This window comes from Typopeltis vanoorti, chromosome 4, assembly GCF_054136105.1.
Source record: "Typopeltis vanoorti isolate ZY-2024b chromosome 4, IOZ_Tvanoo_1.0, whole genome shotgun sequence".
NCBI lineage: Eukaryota > Metazoa > Arthropoda > Arachnida > Uropygi > Thelyphonidae > Typopeltis > Typopeltis vanoorti.
In genome coordinates, this window is record NC_143552.1 from 105,979,522 (window position 1) to 106,000,988 (window position 21,467).

A 21,467-nucleotide genomic window follows, 5' to 3' on the forward strand; every position below is an offset into this window, starting at 1 on the left:
TCTCGCAGCAAAAGAAGGTCCTACATCTTATTAAAGTGGTGGGCATCACTGTATGTGCCTCACACTATGGTGTCCATTGACCTCTTTCCAAGCAGTGTATATGTATACTGGAGTTTTTGAATAAAATTCTATATATATATATATATATCATCATCATCATCAAAATCCTGCCATGCACCCTCAAGGGGTGTACAGGATATGACAGTACTACATGAAAAAATTACATCATTACTAACTTCCTATCTACAATTTTCCTCCAAATCAGTCTGTTACGTGTCAAGACTCCAACATTATCAGATCTTATATTTCTATCGTTAAGGCACTTTGTACCGTATCAATCCACCTATATCTTGGTCTTCCTCTGGGTCGTTTTCCTGCCAACCTGGCAGAGAACACTTGTTTTGCTAATCTTTCCTCTCCCATTCTATTTAAGTGACCATACCACCTGAGATTAGCTCTGCTAACGCATTCCTGGAAGATGACAATGTCAAGTTCTTTCCTAATATCCTCATTTTTAATATGATATTGCCATTGATGCCATCTGTTCACGCCTCTAATCTTTCTCAGGACTCTCATATCTGCGGTCTCTAGTTTTTGGTCAAGTGTTTTACTTCTGACCCAGCTCTCAGATCCATAAGTTAAAACTGGTTTGAACACTGTCTTGTATACAGCTAATTTAGTGTTCTGACTAATTTCTCTCTTATTCCATATGAATTTATTCAATTGACTTCCCACCATACCAGCTTTGCTGATTCTGTTGTCTATTTCTATATTTAATTTACCATCTTCAGTAAAAATCGTGCCTAAGTAGCTGAAATGTTTTACTTGTTCCACAAGTTCTCCATTCACAAAACAGTTGACATTTTCAATGATTCTGCCCATTTTCATTGTCTTTGTCTTTTTATTGCTGACCTTCATACCATATCTATTACAACAGCAATTGAATTTAGTCAGAGAATCTTGCAGACTTGTAGCAGATTTATTTAGAAGTATAACATCATCCGCATAAAGCAAAGAGCTGACATTAACATCTCCAATTTTGATATCACGTTTAATACCACTTGCCTTCATAATGTGATCCATATAGATGATGAATAACAGAGAGGATAATGTACATCCTTGTCTCACACCAGATTTAACATTAAACCCTCTTCCTGTACTTCCTTCAATTCTAACTTTACTACCCAACTAAAATACCCAAAGACTAAGTATTGCTTGATATAATGCCCCATTGACACCATATAACTGCAGCATATTGAATAGCTTCTCTCTTGGCACCTTTTCATATGCCTTTTCCAAATCGACAAAACTTAAATACAGATCTTTGTTATATTCCCATGCTTTCTTGACTATTTGTCGTAAAGTGAAGATCTGATCCTGACAGCCTCTATTTAGTCTGAATCCAGCTTGTTCTTCACCAAGCTTTTCTTCCACAATTCTTCTCAACCGTTTCTCAAGTATACTTGCATATATCTTGCCAGGAACACTCAGTAGGGAAATACCTCTGTAATTCTCACATGCAGTTTTATTTCCCTTTTTATATATGGGTACTATGAGAGCTCTACTCCAATCATCGGGAATTCGTCCCTCTGTCCAGGCTTTCTGAACTATGCAGTGCAGCCACTGTAAGACTTTTATACCACCATACTTCAGCATTTCTGGTCGAATATCATCTACTCCTGCTGCCTTTCCACATTTCAAGCCTTTGATGGCTTTTTCTACTTCAAGTATGGATATGTATTCCTGACTGCATGCCTGGTCAGTGTTTTTTATCACTGTGCTGTCATCACTGCTTGTTTCATTTAGCAGTTTTTCAAAGTAATTACTCCATACTTCAGGATATCTTTTTCTTTTCTGTTTTCATGTCACCTTTATCATCTCTAATTCCTTTTACAGCACTCTTTCCTCCATTCCTAAGCTTCTTCAACAACCTCCAGAATATTTTGCCACCTTCTTGATATTTATTTTCTATATTCTTGCCAAAGTCCTCCCATGACTTTTGTTTAGCTAGTTTTACACACTGTTTAGCTTTCTTACATTTGTCTCTGTATTCTATAAGAGTAAAAGCTGACTTATTTGCCAGGAACTTTTGATATGCTTTCTTCTTTTCCTTCACTGCCTCTTTAACTTCCTGTGTCCACCAGGGAGTTCTGATTTTTTTATCCTTGCACACAACCTCACCACATGCCTCTCTGGCAGAATCAATCAATGTTTCCTTCAGAGTTTGCCACTGAATCTCCAAGGTTTGATTCCTGTTCTCAAACTCTTTCATTTTCTTTTCAATAATCTTTCTGTATTTTAGTCTACAGTTCACATCTGAGAGCTGCTCAACTTTTATTCGCTTTAAAACTTTCTTACATGTTATTCTTTTCAATATGAAATTCAATTTTATCCTGCTCAAGACTAAATAGTGATCACTTCCAATTTCAAATCCTCTGTACACTCTGGTGTCCTGCACCAGGGAGAAAACATCACTATCAATAATAACATAGTCAATGAGACTTTTCTTATTCCTAGCCTCTTCCCTCCATGTGAATTTGTGCACATTTTTATGTTGGAACATGGTGTTAGTAATAACCAGTCCATGTCCTGAGCAGAAATCCAACAGATATTTGCCATTATTATTAGCTTTGCTCTTTTCTCCAAATTTTCCCAAAATATTTTTGTATGTCTCACAATCATTTCCTACTCTGCTATTTAGATCCAAGGACCAACTTTTCCTTTTTCATTGTGTCAGTTGCTTTTTCTAAAGCATCAAAAAAATTCCTCCACTTCTACCTTAGTAGAACCTTCTGTAGGACCATAGGCACAAATAAGTCTCATTGTCCAGTTCCCCATTCTCATATTTGCCCACATTACTCTACTTGAAACTGACGGCCATTCAAGAAGATTAGCCTCGTATTTTGTGTTGAATACTATGGCTACTCCTTCTTTTCCTTGATTGTCATTGCCTGAACATAACATTTTGTATTTATTGCTCAGAAAGATCTCGCCAGTTTTGGTCTTTTTTGTTTCAGTCACCCCTATTATGTCGATCTGGTACTTATCTTCAGCTAGCTCCATTTCTTTGCCATTCAGGCTTCTTACGTTGATAGTACCGATCTTTAACTCTGGTGATGTTGAGTTGGGGTTTGTTTTCAGATTTGTTCCAGTAGCTGACTTTTGGCTGTTCACCCTGGTTCCCTGGCAAAAACAACGGGGGCCTTGTTTAACCGGGCGACGCCCAGCCGGCATGAAAATTTGTCATGTTGTACCATCATTTTTTATTTTGGTTTAACCAATAAGAATACAATTTGGTCGGCTAAATCCCAAATTGCCCAGCCCATCCTTGTTCGTTCAGTATCAAAGTAGATACCCAACAGGGTGCACCACGAGAAGGTGAGGATTGGACATTAGGTCAGAAGCCCTGGTCGGTTCTCCACATTCCTTTAAAGGCTATGTGGAAGTCTCCTCTCAGTTATACAGTTTTGACCCTTAACCACACCCGCCTCGAACACTGTCTGTCCAAAACCTTATTTGTCCAGTTTGGACGTGGTAATATATTGCTAATCTTAACTAATGGTATCTATCCATCTTGTTCTTGGTTTTCCTTTGTCTTCTACAAAGAATTTTATATTTAGTCTTAAAAATACTGTCATTTCCATACAAATAATATAATAAAATAAAATTTAAAGAATTACATATACACACAGACACATATATATATATATATGCGCACACACATGCATGCACGCACGCACACACACACACACATGCGCACACGCACACACACACCCTGCATACTTTTTTAACTTGATTAAATTAGATATTGTAGGTTTTTTATAGAGTTGATATAACTCATGGTTGTATCTGATCCTCCAGAAACCATTATCATTCATTCACTGGGAGAAATTTTTTTCTAAGGATTTTCCTTTCAAAATCTGAAATCAGTATACACAAGAAAAAAATAAATACAACATAGCTTTCTCTTGATCAGAGCAAAACATTTGACATTCAACTATGGCCTCTTAATTGAGACCCTACTAGCACTCAATTATGGCTCTCACTTCCTATCTGTGATAAACTGCCTTTTCAACAAAATAACTAGCAGAATCCCTTTCAATCATCCGAGTCTATTCAAACATGAAAAGGAAATCAAAAATAAATACAACATAGCTTTCTCTTGATCAGAGCAAAACATTTGACATTCAACTATGGCCTCTTAATTGAGACCCTACTAGCACTCAATTATGGCTCTCACTTCCTATCTGTGATAAACTGCCTTTTCAACAAAATAACTAGCAGAATCCCTTTCAATCATCCGAGTCTATTCAAACATGAAAAGGAAATCAATGAAAAAATCATCAATTTCCTGATATGTACTCCTAAGGGATAACTCCTCAGGTTATTATGACAGCACTACATAATTAAGTTTACATTATTATTATTCATCTCTTATTAACAATTTTCCTCCAAATCAATCTATTACTTATGAGTACTCCGATACTGTCATATCAATCATCCTAAACCATGGTCTTCTGCTAGGTCTCTTTCCTGCCATCTTGGTATCAAACACCTGCTTTGCTAACCTTTCCTCACCCATTCTCTTTAAGTGGCCTACCATCTTGGATTAGCTTTGCTCACACATTCTTGAATACTAATATCTTCATTTTTAACGATTCTGCCATTGATGTCATCAGTTCACTCTCCTAATTTTTCTAAGAACCCTCATATCTGTGATCTCTAGTCTTTGATCAAGTGCTTTATTTTTAACCCAACTCTCCAATCCATAACTTAAAACTGGTTTGAACACTGTCTTGTACACTACTAGTTTGATAGTTTGGCTAATTTCCCTCTTATTCTAAATAAATTTATTTAGTTCATTACCCATACCAGCTTTGATTATTCTGTTGTCTATTTCCAGATTTAACTTATCATCTTAACTAAAACTGTGCCTAAATAGCAAAAATATTTTACTTGTTCTATAGGCTCCATTCAAAATGCAACTGAAGTTTTCTATGCTCCAGCCTATTTTCCCTTGTTTTGGTTTTTTTATTGATGATTTTCACGCCAAATTTGTTACAGCTGTTACCCAATTTAGTTAGAGAATCCTGGAGACTTGCACTAGATGTGTTTAGAAGTACATCAACTGCATAAAGCAAAGAGCTAAGTTTGACATCTGCAATTCTAATATCAAGCTTTAAGCCACTTTCTTTCATCATGTGATCCATATAGATGATGAATAAGAGTGGAGATAATGTGCATACTTATCTTACTCCAGATTTTACATCAAACCATCTTCCTGTATTTCCTTCAGTTCTAACTGCTAACTGAAATATAAACTTCCACTCCTTTCTCTGGGCTCCTTACTGTAAACCCTTTCCAGATCTACAAAATTAAAGTACAGATCCTTATTATATTCCCACGATTTCTCAACTATTTGTTTAAAAGTGAAAATCTGATCTTGACAACCTCTATTTGGCTTGAACTTGTTTTATCTCTCCAAATTTCTCTTCCACAATCTTTCTCAACCTCTTTTCATATATGCTTGCATAAATCTTACCTGGGACACACAGAGAAATTCCTCTGTAATTCTCAGCTTTATCCCCCCCCCCCTTTTTTTTAAAGATGTGCACTATGAGAGCTCTATGCCAATATTAGGAATTCAACCTTCTGACTGAGACCTCTGAATTATACAGTATATCCACTGCAAAACTTTTATACCTCCATACTTAAGTATTTCTGATCAAATATCATATATTCCAACTGCCTTTCCACATTTCAGGTTTTTCACAGCTTATTCTACCTCAAATATTGATATGTACTCCTCTTGGCATTCCTCCTGAAAATTTTCTAGTATGGTTCTATACTGCCTGTTTTGTTTAACAGTCTTTCAAAGTAATTACTCCAGATCTAGGATATCCTTCCTCTTCGGTTTTCATGCCACCTTTATCATCTTTGATTCCTTTTACAGTACTCTTTCCTCCATTTCTAAGCTTCTTCACTAGCCTGCAGAACATTTTGCCACCTTTTTTACATTTTTCTGTGTATTCTTTTAGTGAATCTGCCAGCTTACTTGTTTGCTAGGAATTTTTGGTATGCTTTTTTTTCCTAGACTGCTTCTTTAAGTTCTCGTGTCCACCATGGTGTTCTTATTTTTCTATTCTCACAGACAACTTCACCACATACCTCCCTAGCTGAATTAATCTACGTCTTATGGAGAGTTTGCCACTGAGACTCCAAGGTTTGGTTTGGTTTGATTTGATTTGATTTTCAATGAGAAAATCACCTGCATAAAAGTAACATGGAACCTGGAAATCTGTCACTGGCAAAGCACAGATTATCAAACAGTTAATGTCTTATGAAATACTACAAACACCCAAAGCATAAAAAACAATTGTAAGACATTCTATACAACTTCTGGGACAACAAAATGCAGAGGCAATAAAAATAAGATATCAAACTGAAGAAAAGTCTAAACCTCCCCAGACTTTCAGAAATGTTATCCACAGAAAAAATGCTATAAATTCTAAAACTCTTGGAAACTGAACTCACATGCCATTACTGGCTAGGTGAGATGTACACAAACTTCACTGGCCAAAACTATACAGAAAAGAAAGCAAAGTTGATAACAAACTACTCCAAAATCATATTGAGAGAGAGAGAGAAAGCACAACTAACATCTACGAAGAAAAAAAAATTTTTTTTTTAAAAGTAATAAAAAGAGATAAATACTCCTCCAAAAAGAATAAGGAAAAATTGAAAAAAAATTCTACTTCAGAAATACCTACTGTACTAAATATTGTACAGTTTCCTCCAGACACAACTGGAGGAAACTGTACAATATCCTTCCAGGCAAAAAAAAAAAGAGTTGAAAATGGGAAACACTCAGCAATACAAATTGTGCCTTCTACTCTCTACAAGAAACACAACATCACCTATTCTATGAATGCATAGTGACAAGCCAAATATGCACAGAAAATCAGCTATAATATTAGGAATACCTTTATTTCTTCACTTAAAGACAAGTTTCTCCACTCAGCTTTCCAGATGTCTACCAGATCCCCTGCTCCTGTAGTTTATCTTTCTTTGGGCAGTCTGGCAGATCTGCAGCCGTCTATTGTGAGGAACATAAATCTCATATCCAGTACCAAGAACCTGAGCAGTCTGACCAAGCAGAACATGCCATCTTGACTAAGATGGAATGTTTAGTTTGGGGAAAAAAACTTAACTCTTACATAAAAATAAATTCCTCGAAGAGAGATTAAACAAAGAGCTGTGAGACCTTTCTACATCAAATAAACTAAAACAGATCTGATGACCTTCAGTTATCATAGCTTTCATTAATTCATATTTTTATTATTATTCTTTTTATTAGGAATTTACTGACCATTTGCTGTTTATGATACAGTGCCACTTTTAAAATTAATTCCTTTATTGTATTTTATTTTGTGTTTCATTGTTAACATAATGAAGATGCCTTTAATGCTTAGGCAAAACTTTGACATCTAGTAAAATTTAACTCCACATAAGTTTGCATTTCCATCTTTAATTTTTACAAACAGCAGACTTACAAATGAGAGAGAGATTCTAAGAAAAATTGTAGAAGAGCAATTTGGGAAAGTTCTCAACTAAGACAATTAGTTGAGAAATCATTGTAATACAGTTGACCACTCACTATATAGCAAACTCACATGGGATCAAAGGAATGGTTTGTGATAGTGGCCAGTTTCATACAGTGAATGTCTTTTACAAAAGCATAACACTGCATCAGTGATGTACTGTAAGACATCACTCGGAACTTTTCTAGTCTGTTATAGTGAGCGAGTTGATTATATAAAGATCTCAATATCAGTTTCTGTATGTACTTAAAAGAATACAAAATTATATTTCTTGGATTGGATAAACAGGACACTGAATTAAATGGAGGTTAGTGTATTCAGTTGAATAATGGTTTCATCTCAAAGATGAGAGGAATATTTAACTAATACAGTAAGCTGCAAGTGAAAAAAGTCATCGGCTAGTTGTAGACGTACATACAATTAGGATAAACTTGGTTTATGTAAGTTTTCCAGTTCATTTATTTGGTGAGATAAAAAACCCAAGATTGCATTGGGAAAATCCTGCTATTAACTGGCTGGAGAATGGGAAGAATCCACTTCAAATTAGAAAGTACTTCTGAATTCTCAAAGTTCAAATTAGCTGAGATGTATTGTGTATATACACACAGAGAGAGAGAGAGACAATCTCCTCAACTTATGACTGGATCCTGTTCAGAAAATCCTGTCATACATTGATATAAGTCAGAAATCGCCATATAAATGGTATACATCATAAGAATTATTACCAGTTAGCCTGAATGCTAAAATGTACAGGTCAGCTTTGTACTATTTTTTAACTAATTTTATTCTTTGTTTATAGTTAAATAATACAAAAATTACTGTACTGTAATAAATAGTGAAAAATGAATGTATAGTGCATACAAAACAAAACGTTTTGCGAATGAAATCACAAGATGCTAGCCAACACATGGGGTTATAAACTAATACACAAACAATAAACATGGGTACCTTGGGACAGTGTGCCAAGTTGGTTATTGAGTAGTCATTATTAGGCTTCATCACCAAACATTACAAGTCAAAAAATATATTAGGATTAATGGGATAGCCCTCATAAGCATGTATGTTCACAAGTTGCATATACCATAAGTAAAGAACAGCCTGTACACACGTGCACACACATTTAACTCTCATTATAGAAAACTTGAAGGGTCTACAAGAAGAGTTTGATATAGTGAATTCCATTTAGCATAGTATTTTTATTGTGCTATGATGCTTTTGTCAGGATCTCTCAGTAGTTTACTACGGTGAGCAAGTTTATTTTTAGCAGTGCTTGCTATAGTGGGAGTCAATTGTAATTCATATAGAAAAGTTGCATAATAAAGTTAAAACATATATTCATAAACTGTTTTCTTACTATATCTGTTTCTGTTTCCACTTCACTTGAAGGCTCCACACCAGGAGGACCATCATCATCATGCAGTGGTGATGCCCCAGGTGGTGGAGCATCACCAGTACCACTTTCTTCCTCCTCCTCTTCTTCAAATGAGGTTTCAGATTTCTTTTTACTATTTACATATTCCTGATGTAAATTAATAAATTCATCTGTTGATAGCACATCTTTTGGAAGGTTGCGTCTTATATGGTCTTGAAACCTAAAAATCAAACATATTAAAAACTATATGGATCATGTGACATGCAGTATCATATTTAATAGATGTAAATTAAGTTACTCTTTATGATGCTATATTTGACAAATCATACTGGAATAAAGAGCATAACATATTCCATTTGAGATCTTACGATGCTCTATGAAGATATCCGATGACTAAATTTTTCAGGAAATGACAATGTACAATGGTACCTTGGTTTGCGAGCATAATTCGTTCCGGAAACGTGCTTGTAATCCAAAGCACTCATATATCAAAGCGAATTTTCCCATAAGAAATAATGGAAACTCAGATGATTCGTTCCAAAACTCAAAAATAATCATATAAAAATGATTAATACAAAATACATATACCTTCGTATACCTTTTTATATTTTCATTATTTAAATATAATATACATAAAGTAATCGAATTTATTAATTACATTACAATTACATATTACAGTAATTGTATTGGATAGGACGACTTTCATTGTCACTAACGGAATCACTGCTATCTGTTGACTCTTTCTTTTTGTGCGACTTTAACAAGGAACCTATCCAATGACACTTGCTTTTGCCTCCTTTTGTCACGGAAATGGCATTGCATTGTCATTAAACAGATTCATCACTCGCACTGCCACGGCCTTACTCGGGTGGTGCTTTTCTACAAAATTTTGCACTGTTTCCCATATTTTACACACCTCCCTAATCTCATTTGAAGAGAGGGATGTCTCCGTCTTTTTTTCCTCTTCCTCAGACGAGATCTCCTCCATAACCTCTTGCTGTTGCTCGTGATGCAGATCCATCAATTCATCGGTGGTAAACTCCTTGCCATGTTCCTCCACCAGCTCTTGAATGTTGTCGTCATTCACCTCCAGTCCCATGGTCTTCCCCAAGGACACAATTTCATCGACAACTGGCAGCTCCTGTTCATGAGCAAACCCCTTCGACGCAATCAGACCATAGTTTTCTCCAAGCATTAAGGGCTCTCTTGGTGACCCCATCCCAGGCTTTATCGATGATCTTGATGCAATTTATGATGTGAAAATGATTTTTCCAAAACCCTCGGAGGGTAAGGTTAGTTCCTTCGGTCACCTCGAAGCATCGCTGAAATAGTGCCTTGGTGTAAAGCTTTTTAAAGTTCGAAATGACCTGCTGATCCATGGGCTGGAGTAATGGAGTAGTGTTGGGAAGAAGGAACTTGACCTTAATGAACTCTAATTCTTCCAGTAAGTCGTCCTCAAAGCCTAGAGGATGAGCAGGAGCATTATTCATAACCAGCAAGACTTTGAGTGGCAATTTTTTTTTCTAAAAGGTATTTCTTCACTGCAGGACCGAAGACCTCGTTAATCCTCTCAAAGAACAAGATTATGAGTGACCCAAGCCTTGTTATTGTAGGCTGACCGTATGTACGGATTTGAACAGGACAGTATCGTTTTTTTTCATATTTCCTGGCTGTCCCGTCATTTTAATAAATATATCAGTTTTGTCCCGTTTTTAATAAAAACTATAAATATACTTTAATATTGGTCCATCATAAATTATTATTCATAACCTATATGTGGATCAGTGGTCCCTCATAAAATCTATAAATGTGAGGTAGTTGGATACATGGAATAAAGAAAACATTCCTGTATGAGATAGATGGATACAGATTTTTTTCTGAAATGAGCGAAAAACGCATAGACCTTCAAGACTTTTATAATAATCCTTCAGCTTTCTTCAGATCCTTCAGCTCCTCACATCACTAACGTGAGGAGCTGAAGGATCTTCCTCAGCCATAGCCAAGTTAGCCAGTCTTGGGCGTGGACAGCAGGGTTTTTTCCCCAGTTTATTCTGGGGTTTTTCATCCCGCAAAGCAGGCAAACTGGCCTTGAGAACTCAACACTACAGGCCATAGGATACACCGGGGCATAAGGCTGACCACCTTATCCTGTAAAAATGGAGTGAGGTCCGATGATCAATGGACCCTCGACACCGCAAGGTAAAAGAGGGTATAAGGAAGATGATGATGATGACTTTTATAATATTGTAGAGTTTATTCTTTGTCTTCCAGGAAGTACAGCACCTGTTGAGAGAATATTTTCTGTTGTGAACAGTATGTGATCAAAGGAGAAATCTAAAGTCAAAGGAATAAGTGTTGAGACAATGAGGGCTATGTTAGTTGTAAGACAAAATTGTGTGATGGAGTGTGGGAAGTTTTATGATAAGGTGTTGAAAGACCGAAATTTGCTGCATAAGATCACTTAATCGGAGAAATATTCATTGTACGATCATGATGAAATACAGCCCCCCCCCGCGTCTACCTAAATTTTTGTATGGGTTCCTCAAAGTGTCGGAGAGGTGTATTTTTCGTAAGCAAACTCTCGGTCGGTGCACAAAGTATTTATTAAAAATAAGGAGCCAAACTTCAGTTCAGAGATGCAAATTTATATAAATCAAGTGGATATTAAATTCAGCATTATTTCGTATGAAACTTTCATAATTTCAACATTTGGCTTTGAAATAATGCTGGATTTAATATCCACTTCATTTATATTTTGTTGTAAGATAGTGGCTCAATGAACACTCGATTCAGTGACCACCGACCAGGAAACAGAATTTGAGAATTTGTGGTACAAATGAAATACACAAGAAAATGAAAACACTTCAGGAGCTCTAAGAAGCCATTATAATATAGAACCGTGAATTGACAGTTGCATCCATCAGGAAATTGATTTTCTCAATGCCAAGCTGTAATAAAGACAAGAGGAAGATCCAAAAAGTACTAAAGAGCAAAAAGTGAATTTTTAGCTTTGAATGTTAGTAAAACTATGTAGTCGAACTAAATTTTGATACTAGTATTTCTATTTCCAGTGGAAATATCACTGTCCATTCCATTTTGAAATATTTGCAAATTTGTCAAGTTTGTTGTCATTTCCTTTTTACATTTTATCTTGTAGCAAAGAAAACCAAATATTAATAAAAAAAAAATGTTATATTACCTTCTTCATTACTTGTGGCAATTATTGTCTTATTATCCGTTTTCAAATAGGCATTCAAATTTACCAAAAAAACATGGTTACAGCAGGTGATGTGGTTTCTATGAACATGAGTGTGTGTGTATCACTCGTACATGAGAAGCTGCAAAGCCTACAGTAAATACAGCTGCATACAGAGATTTCTTGATTAAGATTGGTCAAGTTTTTTAACTTCTGTTCATATAGAGGGTCAAAAAAAAAAGTAAGCTGCTGATATTTCTTTTTGAAGAATTGGAGGCTGTAGTCTTTGAGGAATATTTCAGAGGAAGGCTGTTCCACAGAACTAAGTAAGGTAGATGGAATGATAGAGGAAAGCAAATTGCAGATTTGAGCAGTAATTCAACTATAAAAGGATGTTGAGCAGCATCCTGAAAATATGGACAAAATATAGATAAAATGCAGAAACCTGCCATCTGTGAAACAGATGGTCAGTTTCTGCATTTAGAGAGAGAGAGAGAGAGAGAGAGAGAGAGAGAGAGTGTGTGTGTGTGTGTGTGTGTGTGTAAGAGAAAGGTCAGCAATTAGCCAAACTATGTCTAAACATCAAGAACCTTTAGAGAGGTCTTACGCACATCCCAAAAATGTGTGAGCAGTATTCCAAAGTTGGGAAGCTTTGTGGTTTGTACAGCTTGTACAAATGAAAAGGCCAGATGAAAAGTAATGCCTTGAGTGAAAACAGATCTAAGTTTTTGGAACACCACTGATGCTAGAGGTCAACTACAGTTCAATGTCAATTTGTGGTTTGTACAGCTTTTTAGCTGGCCAGATGAAAAGTAATGCCTTGAGCGAAAACAGATCCAAGTTTTGGGAACACCAAGGATGCTATAGAGATGATGTCTTTGTGTACCATTCTTCATCCCTTGAAAAATGGTACAGAGATCAGAGTTTAGGAATCATAGATGATCTTATTGAAGCTCAAGATATTTGAGAATTGCAAGGTTATGTCATATAAGTAGAGGGAGTGGAGAGTGCTGTCATCAGCTAAATTGTGAATAAGGTTTGAGGTCAGCAAGAGAAAGTTCTTTATGTACATGAGGAAGAGAAAAATACAGAGAAAATAATCTCCACCATAACATTCAGTGAACAAACAGAGAAAACTAGCAATTCAATTACAAAGAGTGGAAGGCTAACAATAAGATGTCAATTTGCTGAGAAGTCCTTGAGGTCAAACCCATTCAAATGCCTTGCAATATCAAGTACAACTGGCACAAGTTTCTCCAAACTTTTCCATGCCTGGTGTTCAGAGGTAAATGATGTGGTGAGGGATCTGCTGTAGATCTCAACAGGCAGAATCCATATTGTTGGTTGTCACTGATAGTTGACAGCTTTCCAGGTGCTGAAGACCCTAAGACAGCAATGATGTGAGAGCAATACATCAATAGTCTGATGGTAGAAACTAGTGTTTTCTTATGCATCGTATGATTAAAGTGCATCCATAGGCAATGGTAACAAGCGGCAGAATTCAAAATTAGCAATTTGACTTTTTTTTTCATTGGTGTGATATGTATTTTTTTTTCCTTCTTCATTTGGCATGATATGTAAAGAGATTATTTTGGTGCAGTTATACAGGTTAATGTATTTTAGAAAAAAAAGGTACATATGAATATATCTTAGCCTAGATAGGAAAAAAAAACTGTTTTATAAGACCCAAAGTTTCTCATAGCATGACAGGTGATATTACACAAGTTAGTAATCCATTTTAGTAAGAAAGGAAAGTTAAATATCGATGTCTTAGCTAAGTAACTTTCATTTGCAGTTACTTCGTATAAAACTGTACGATGCACATTTGCAAATTTAGTTTAAATTTACTAGTTTAAAGGAAGCATTTGGTTTCTCAACTGAAAGTGATGGTGCTTATATGAAATTGGAGCAATTCTTCAATATAGATTGAAGCACTTCTTTATATAGATAACCTGAGGAATATGCAGCTAAGTGAAGGTGTAATTATAATTTAGTGAATTTTCACAGTAGAATGAGAGTCAATACCTATTTACTGCAATTTCTGGGAGAATGTAACAGAAATTAGGTATAATTTTTTTTGGAAGGGGACAGAATTCTCCATCTGACTGAAAGTAACCAAGCAATAAACAGTTGAGAAAAACAAAGGCTTTCTGTCAGAGAGAGAGAGAGAAAGCTAAACTAAATATAGCTTGTAAAAACTAACGGCTTTGCCTCTCTCTCCATCCTTCAAGAATATTCTAAACGCTACTTTTAGTTTGCATGCAAGTATTCTTATGGCAGAGTTCAACTATAGTGCAATGTTGAAAGCCACTCTAGAGCCTCCTTTGACACTTCATGTATTTCCTGCAGGTCACCATAGAAGCGGTAAAGGAGGCAGTCACTAATGATGTTTGATAGTCACAGTAAAGGCTATTTGCCATATTCCATTCATATAGGACAGGGGTATACAACCTGTCAATCGCCTAGCGATTTTTGGTCAATCTCTTGTGTATTCCTCCTTACAAATTTAATTAAAACTGAAAACATAATATTTTATTTATCATTATTTTGTATTATTTTTAATTCGCTTTAAGTGTATTGCTATTGTTTGTTTATTTTTCGTTAAAATTGTCAAATCAGTAACATTCTTATAAGCCTGGGTAAATGAATTAATTTGGATCAGTGGAAGCCAAACAGCGAGCCGAGTGAATATGATTATAAGCAAAGTGTAAAAACTCAATTGCAGCTTAAATATTAAATATTCAAAAGCACATTACATCGCCTTTTTACTTAGGTTAAGTCCCATGTGAACATAGTAAAAAAATAAACTTTGTTTGACTCGGTATAGTTTGTATTAGATGTTTCTATAAATAACTCTTTTAAAGCTAATATATACTGCTTTAATAAGAATACGTTAGAGTGTTAAAAACAAAGACAATGTTTTTGTTGCCAAAGCTGTACATGACAGCATTAGAAAGATTGTTATTGAAACTTGTATGTATGAGAAAGGGTTGCAGGCTCTAAGTGTAAACATCCCCGAAGTCAGTCAGAAAGAGTTCAAACAACTTTCCGATGGCCAGCAACTTACAATCAAAAGAAAGCAGAGGACAAGAAAAGGCTTGCTGAACTTGAAACTTAAGATGAAAGACTCATACCGATTCTTTGGGAGTTGCCAAACTTCAGTCCCTAATAAAAAGGGACTGAAGCAAGCAGAAGGGGTCCTGGTTCCAGAATTGCTGTCAGAGAGGAGGTCGTCTGGTCCAGAGTCACCGTCAGAGAGACAGAGAGGCTGCCGGATCCACATCCACATTGCTTGAGAGAGGAGTTTTCCCGCTTCCAGAAAGGAGCTCCTCGGTTCGAGACGTCGCTAGAGAGTACTTCTAGGCCGCAGACAAGGTTTTAAATTGTCCAAAGGAATAGTTCCAAATGCCAGAGAAAAGTTTCCAGGCCAGGTTAATGTCAGACATTCACCAGTGTGTTGCGTTTTCATTACAATTTGATGAATCAAACGACTTCACCGATATTGCTCAGTTAATGGTATTTATTAGCATAGTATTTCAAGATTATTCAAGTAAAGAAGAACTTTTGAAAATTATACCATTATTGGGAAGGCCTATGGGAGAAGACATTTTTTCGGAATTTGATGAATTTGTGAAACAACACAAACTTCCGCTTTTCAAACTTGTGTCTGTTACTACTGATGGTGCTCCTGCAATGACAGGTAATAAATCAGGCTTCATTTCATTACGTAAAAACGATGACAAATATCCAGATTTTTTAACGTACCACTGTATTATTCACTAACAAGTAGTGTGTACGTAAAAGATTAAACACAAAAGATGTTTTGGATATTACATTTAAAATTGTAAATTGTGTTCGATGAAAAGCCCTGCAATGGTGGTTATTTAAATTACAGGCAGATGATGATGATAGGGAACTTCCGTTGTACAATAATGTTTGCTGGCTCAGCAGAAGTCAATTTTTAGAAAGATTTTTTGTATTAATTAACGATATAAAAATTTTCTTGATGAAAAAGGAGATATTTATCCACAATTGAGTGATAAACGATGGTTATTACACTTATCATTTTTAGTACATTTCTGTACGAAATTAAGCGATTTAAATTTAGAGTTACAAGGTAGAAATAAAAATTTAATTGACAGGTTAAGAAGACAAAAAACTTTCTAACAAAACTTAATTTTATTAAAGAAAAATATAAATGACTGCGAATTTAGACATCTTTGAACTAAATCAAGAAATGCTTCGCTATGATTTAAAAGAATTTATTCGTGAAATATAATTAGTTGAGGAAGAAATAAATTCTAAAGATTTTAATAAAACTGAAATGATTGTATCTTTTATCAATAATCCATTTCAAGAAAACTTGAACATCACAGAAATTTCAAATAAAATTAGTGGGCTGTTTGATATAAACCAAGCTGAAGTAGAACTTGAGATAATAAACATTCAGAATAGATTACATTTAAAATCAATAAACAATGAAGTCGTTTGGAAGTATGCACTTCAAAAATTTCCAATATTAACTGATACTGCATGAAAAATTCTGTCATGTTTCGGATCGACGTACTTGTCAGAATCCGCTTTTTCAAATATGACCGTCATAAAAAATCAATTAAGAAACCAAATTACAAACGATCATTTGGATGATTGTCTGCAATTGGCCACTTCTTCATATCAACTTGACTATGAAAATATTACGAGGTCCAAACAATGCCAAATTTCACATTAACTTTTTTTTTTTTTTTTTTTTAATTTATTAAAAATCAACCAGCATTTCCTGTAACTTGCGAGTTTGTAATCAATCTGTTGTTTTTTCTAACTTTGGTTTTCCAAAATAGAGAAATAAATATTTTATTCTAATATATATATATATTTTTTTTTGTTGTATTAAAATAATTAAAAGTGATAAATAAATTTTTAAATACATAAAAAAGTTTTTAGTTGTTTATTTGTGCGTAATCAGATATCAGGTTGGGAAACGTGATCTATATAAGAGAGTAGATCGCCGAATAACTTTTTATAGAAAAGTAGCTTGCATAGTAAAAAAGGTTGAACACCACTGATATAGGAGACAGCCGTATCTGCCCTGATTCTGTTGATAGTTGACCATAGCCTTCTAGGAAGGATGAAATCATGCTGGCAACTGCAGGAGTCTTTCACAAGAGAGCCATTTGTTGACAAGTTCATAGTCATTGTTGGTTCTACATGTCGTGAGTTGAAGGTGCTATACCAGAAAAGGTACCAAAATGGTTACCTTGACTTCGGTCTGGTTCTAGGAGGATTTATAAGGGTTGAGTGGAGAGGCAGTAAGGAGTTGTGATTTTCTCTAGTTCTTTTAGTAAAGCCCCTGCCTTCGCATATTTGGTGGGACTATGTGGGAAAGCACTGGTAGCCATGGCAGAGGGGTGGATTTCAGGGTTCTGTTAATTGTGTGCATGGTTATGTTTTCAGCTGGGAGTCAATAATGTTTGTGTCAGCACTTCTTTCCCAGACTGGTGAGCAGTACTCTGCTGCAGAGTAAACAAGGGCTAGGCCCGAGATCCTAAGTACCTCGGCTCTGCAATCCCAGCTAGTTCTACTTCATCTTGAGATTATGTTGTTTTCTTTTTTTTTTTTTTTTACTTTAAATATGATTTTTGTAGGTCAGACTTCTATCCAGGTTCACTCCCAGGAATTGCAAATGAAGATCATTCTTGACTGGGCTGACATAGAAAATTAGGTTGAGTTGGTGGTTTGTCTCCTTGTTGTTAAGATAGAAAAGTGTGGACACTGTTTTGATGGAGTTTGGTTTTAGGTGCCACCGCTCGAAATATTTCTCAAGGCTCCAAATCTGTGTTCAGAACAACCTCCAGGAAATCACAAGAAGGTGACTGGTGAAGCATCACCTTGTCATCTGCATACATATATTTGCTTGATCTTGTTGAGGGAATGTCGAGATATAGATGTTAAAAAGAGCTGAAGCCAAAACAGCCTTGGGGCAAGCCATTCTGAAGGATTCTGGGTCTGCTTTTCCTTCCTCCAATATGGACCTGAATTTTTCTGTTTGTGAGCATGGATTCTAAGAAGTGTAAAGTTGTTTTGTATTTTATGATGAAACTGAGCTTTGAGAGCAAGCCTCAGATTCAGACTGCATCATAAGCCAATGTCAAGTCAACAAAGACAGCTCAAGATTTTAACTTCTTTTGGAAGCTGGCCTCAATTTGAGGTGTTAAAGCCAAGACTTGATCACAGTAGTTTCTGCCAGGCATAAAACCAGCAAAGCCATCTTGATGAACAGAAAGATCCTTTTCAGTTTCTGATTTGCATGAGAAGGCTATTATGCCAAAGATATTATTATTTACTATCTTTTTTTTTAAAAATGAAGAAACTGGCTGAATGTTTTAGTGATCATATAATTTGCCAATAATGTGAAAAGCATTCATTAATTCCAGGAGTGAAGTTTCCCTATGGTACATGTGGCATTCTTTCAAGCTAATAAACTATCAAAATTGGCAAAAAACTGATTTCTCAATGTAAATGGATAAATGGGGGGGATTACTGTAATAAAAATAATTATTACATAAAGACTGGAATATACTGTAGAGAGCCAGAAAGTTCATTAGTATATAGAGGAGCAGAAATTGGCAGGGAAATAAGGAAGAACACTAGTATAAAGAGGGAACTTAAGATTGAAATCCTGATGGTAAAGTAGGTTCTGGAAAAAAAAAAAAAAAAAAAAAAAAAATCTGGGCAGGTCAACTGATTGTTAGCATAAACTGTAAGCTTTCATAATCCAACATTAGCAAGTTTCTTCTTTCTCTTCAATTTTCCCATATCCAATACTAATATACTACATGTTAAACAACCTCTTGTGTATGAGTTTATCTATCATAAAAACTGCAAAATGGCTTTGAGAGAATAGAGAATAAAATCAATGCATTCTGTTCTTCTTTGGTCCATGTGGTTGGATGGTGACACACACATTCACACTTCAGCAAAATAAATGATTAGCCAAAGTCATGTGCCTCAAGTAATGAGGTTTTACATTTACAGGTGTGTGTACATATTCAGCAGAAGGACTAATTCAAAAATAAAAAAATATTATTGTGAATATGTTCGGAGACAGTGTGTACACACACACAAGCACAAATATTCAGAACTTACTTCTCAAAATGATGACTATAAAGTTGGGTAGGAATACTGAGCACCCTATCATAAATATATGTCACCTCTTTCAGGTTGTGATTTTCTTGTTCCCAGCTAATATAAAGATCCCATAATCTATCAGAACGAAATTCCCTTCCAGCAGGTTCAATTGATCTCTCAAATAATCTGCAAAATATAATTCATTATTAAAATACCTATTGTGAAATTCATTTAAATATAACTTAATGCAGTAAAATTATATCAAGGCTTGACAGAAATATTTTATTTTGCTGTAGGTATTTTTCACAATAATATCTAATAGGCAAACTCAGATGTACCTATTAGCTCGATTATATCTAGCTCAAAGAGCAGATTCAATCATTAGGCATCCAGTGCCTAATGATGTAGATACAAGGAAACATAAAATGCACACAGGAACATAGTGGAAAGATACACAATTAATTACACAACTGTAATTAATTATACAAATATTTCTCAGATGTTCCAATGAGTTAAATTCTCAATCCCAGGTCAGTCAAGATAAGTAATGTCCTGCATGTGTTTCTTGACCCAATTCCTTGACTACATCTGGGAACAGGTGTAACATAACAGAGTGAATTGTTGACAGATCACACCATGCATAAATTGGCCCGTTCAAATTCCCTTTTAGAAGCATTCATAATTTTCTTGCGTCTGTTTCAGGCTTCAGTACAGGCATTGAAGGAGGATTGGGGTTCTTGATTTGAGCCAGTTATGGTATGCCTGATTTTTCATTTGTACCGCCTTGGCACATCTTTTGGAGAACCAGGGTTTAGTTAGGGGATGGCAGTTCAGAGTAGTGTGGGGAATGTATGTTTTCATGCCAGTGAAGATTACTTTGATGATACGTTTGGTGCATATGTTTGGACTGGAAGACCGAAAACAATAATCCAACCATGGGAATGTAGCATAATAGTCTCAGAGACTGTCCCATTTGGCACTGTTATAATGCCAAACTACTCTTGTGAGGGAGTGACTGTGTAAGCATTGTTACATGGGGGAGGAGACGAGCACTAGGTATTGGTCAGAATTACCCAGGGGCTCACTACATATTTGGAGGGGTCATTAGTAAGGAAGAGATCTAGGATATTTGGGGAGTGGTTCAGGTTATCTGGTATTCTGGTCGGCTTTTTGAAAATTTGTGTAAAGTCATTAATGACAGAAAATGTTTTAGCATCTCTGCCTGCAGGATCTATACAACTGGAAGAGGATAGCCAATTGGTGTTATGGACATTAAAATCACCCAGGAGGATGATTTCGCTGTTAAGAGAGCGGGCCTGGAGAAAATCAACTTTTAGGGAGAGGAAATGAAAGAGCTCAGAATGATTGGCAGTATCAGGAGAGCGATAGAGACAGCAGATGAATTTGACTGAGTGTGTGAGGGATAGCTTTAGAGATCTATTCTCAATACTGCCTATCTATTTAGTTTTAAATCTGGTTCTGCAACAGATGTCATAACCATAACTAGTTGAGTCAGTATTGAACAAACCTGGCTTCTGCTGACATTCTGAGAGTCATCCTCTCCAACAGATTTAGAGACTACTGCAGAACTTATCCAGCAACAAATATTTAAATATCGTTGCTAGCCAAGTCCTATGATTTCTATATGTATTTCTTTCAGGATTACCACAGGACTCATGGCATTCAGAGAAATATTCTATGAGGATGATGCCATCTACAACCTCAGCATCAAATAAGCCAATGATCCATGATGCAGCACCTCATTCATTGTCCCTCAAGATCCTGGTTTCTCCACACTGAAACAGCATACAACAGGCTATACATTGTCTAATAACACCATTCACTACTATTCTTTCACCTTCCTCAACCATGTGAAAACATGCTTATCAGATATGGTGCATCCAGGAATGACCAGGTGTTAACAGAGAGAACATCCAGAACTTGATGGTAGTAACACAAAAAAACCTTAATATAAGAGGACTGTAGATAGAGATGTGTTTAATGTGTTTTTTAACATATTATATAACTATAATAATCTAAGCATATTATTATTATACTTATATGTATAAAAATTTATTTTATGTTAATTTATATTTATGTATAATATTTTAATTATTTTATTTTTTTTATTATTTTTTTCACCAGAGGTCAAGCAAGGGTAAACAATTAACAT

The 21,467-nt window shown here is 35.5% G+C and overlaps 1 protein-coding gene across 3 annotated transcripts in view; it reads right to left on the reverse strand.

Moving 5' to 3' along the window:
* Prp39 (pre-mRNA processing factor 39) overlaps positions 1–21,467 on the reverse strand; it is a 203,643-nt gene that overhangs the window by 41,102 nt on the left and 141,074 nt on the right. For all 3 annotated transcript variants that reach the window (XM_090391395.1, XM_090391396.1, XM_090391397.1), the window contains 2 exons: positions 19,313–19,480; positions 8,956–9,193 (listed from right to left, as the gene is read on the reverse strand). In XM_090391395.1, coding sequence (XP_090247521.1) covers positions 8,956–9,193; positions 19,313–19,480 — 406 coding nt within the window. The remainder of the gene's footprint in view (positions 1–8,955; positions 9,194–19,312; positions 19,481–21,467) is intronic.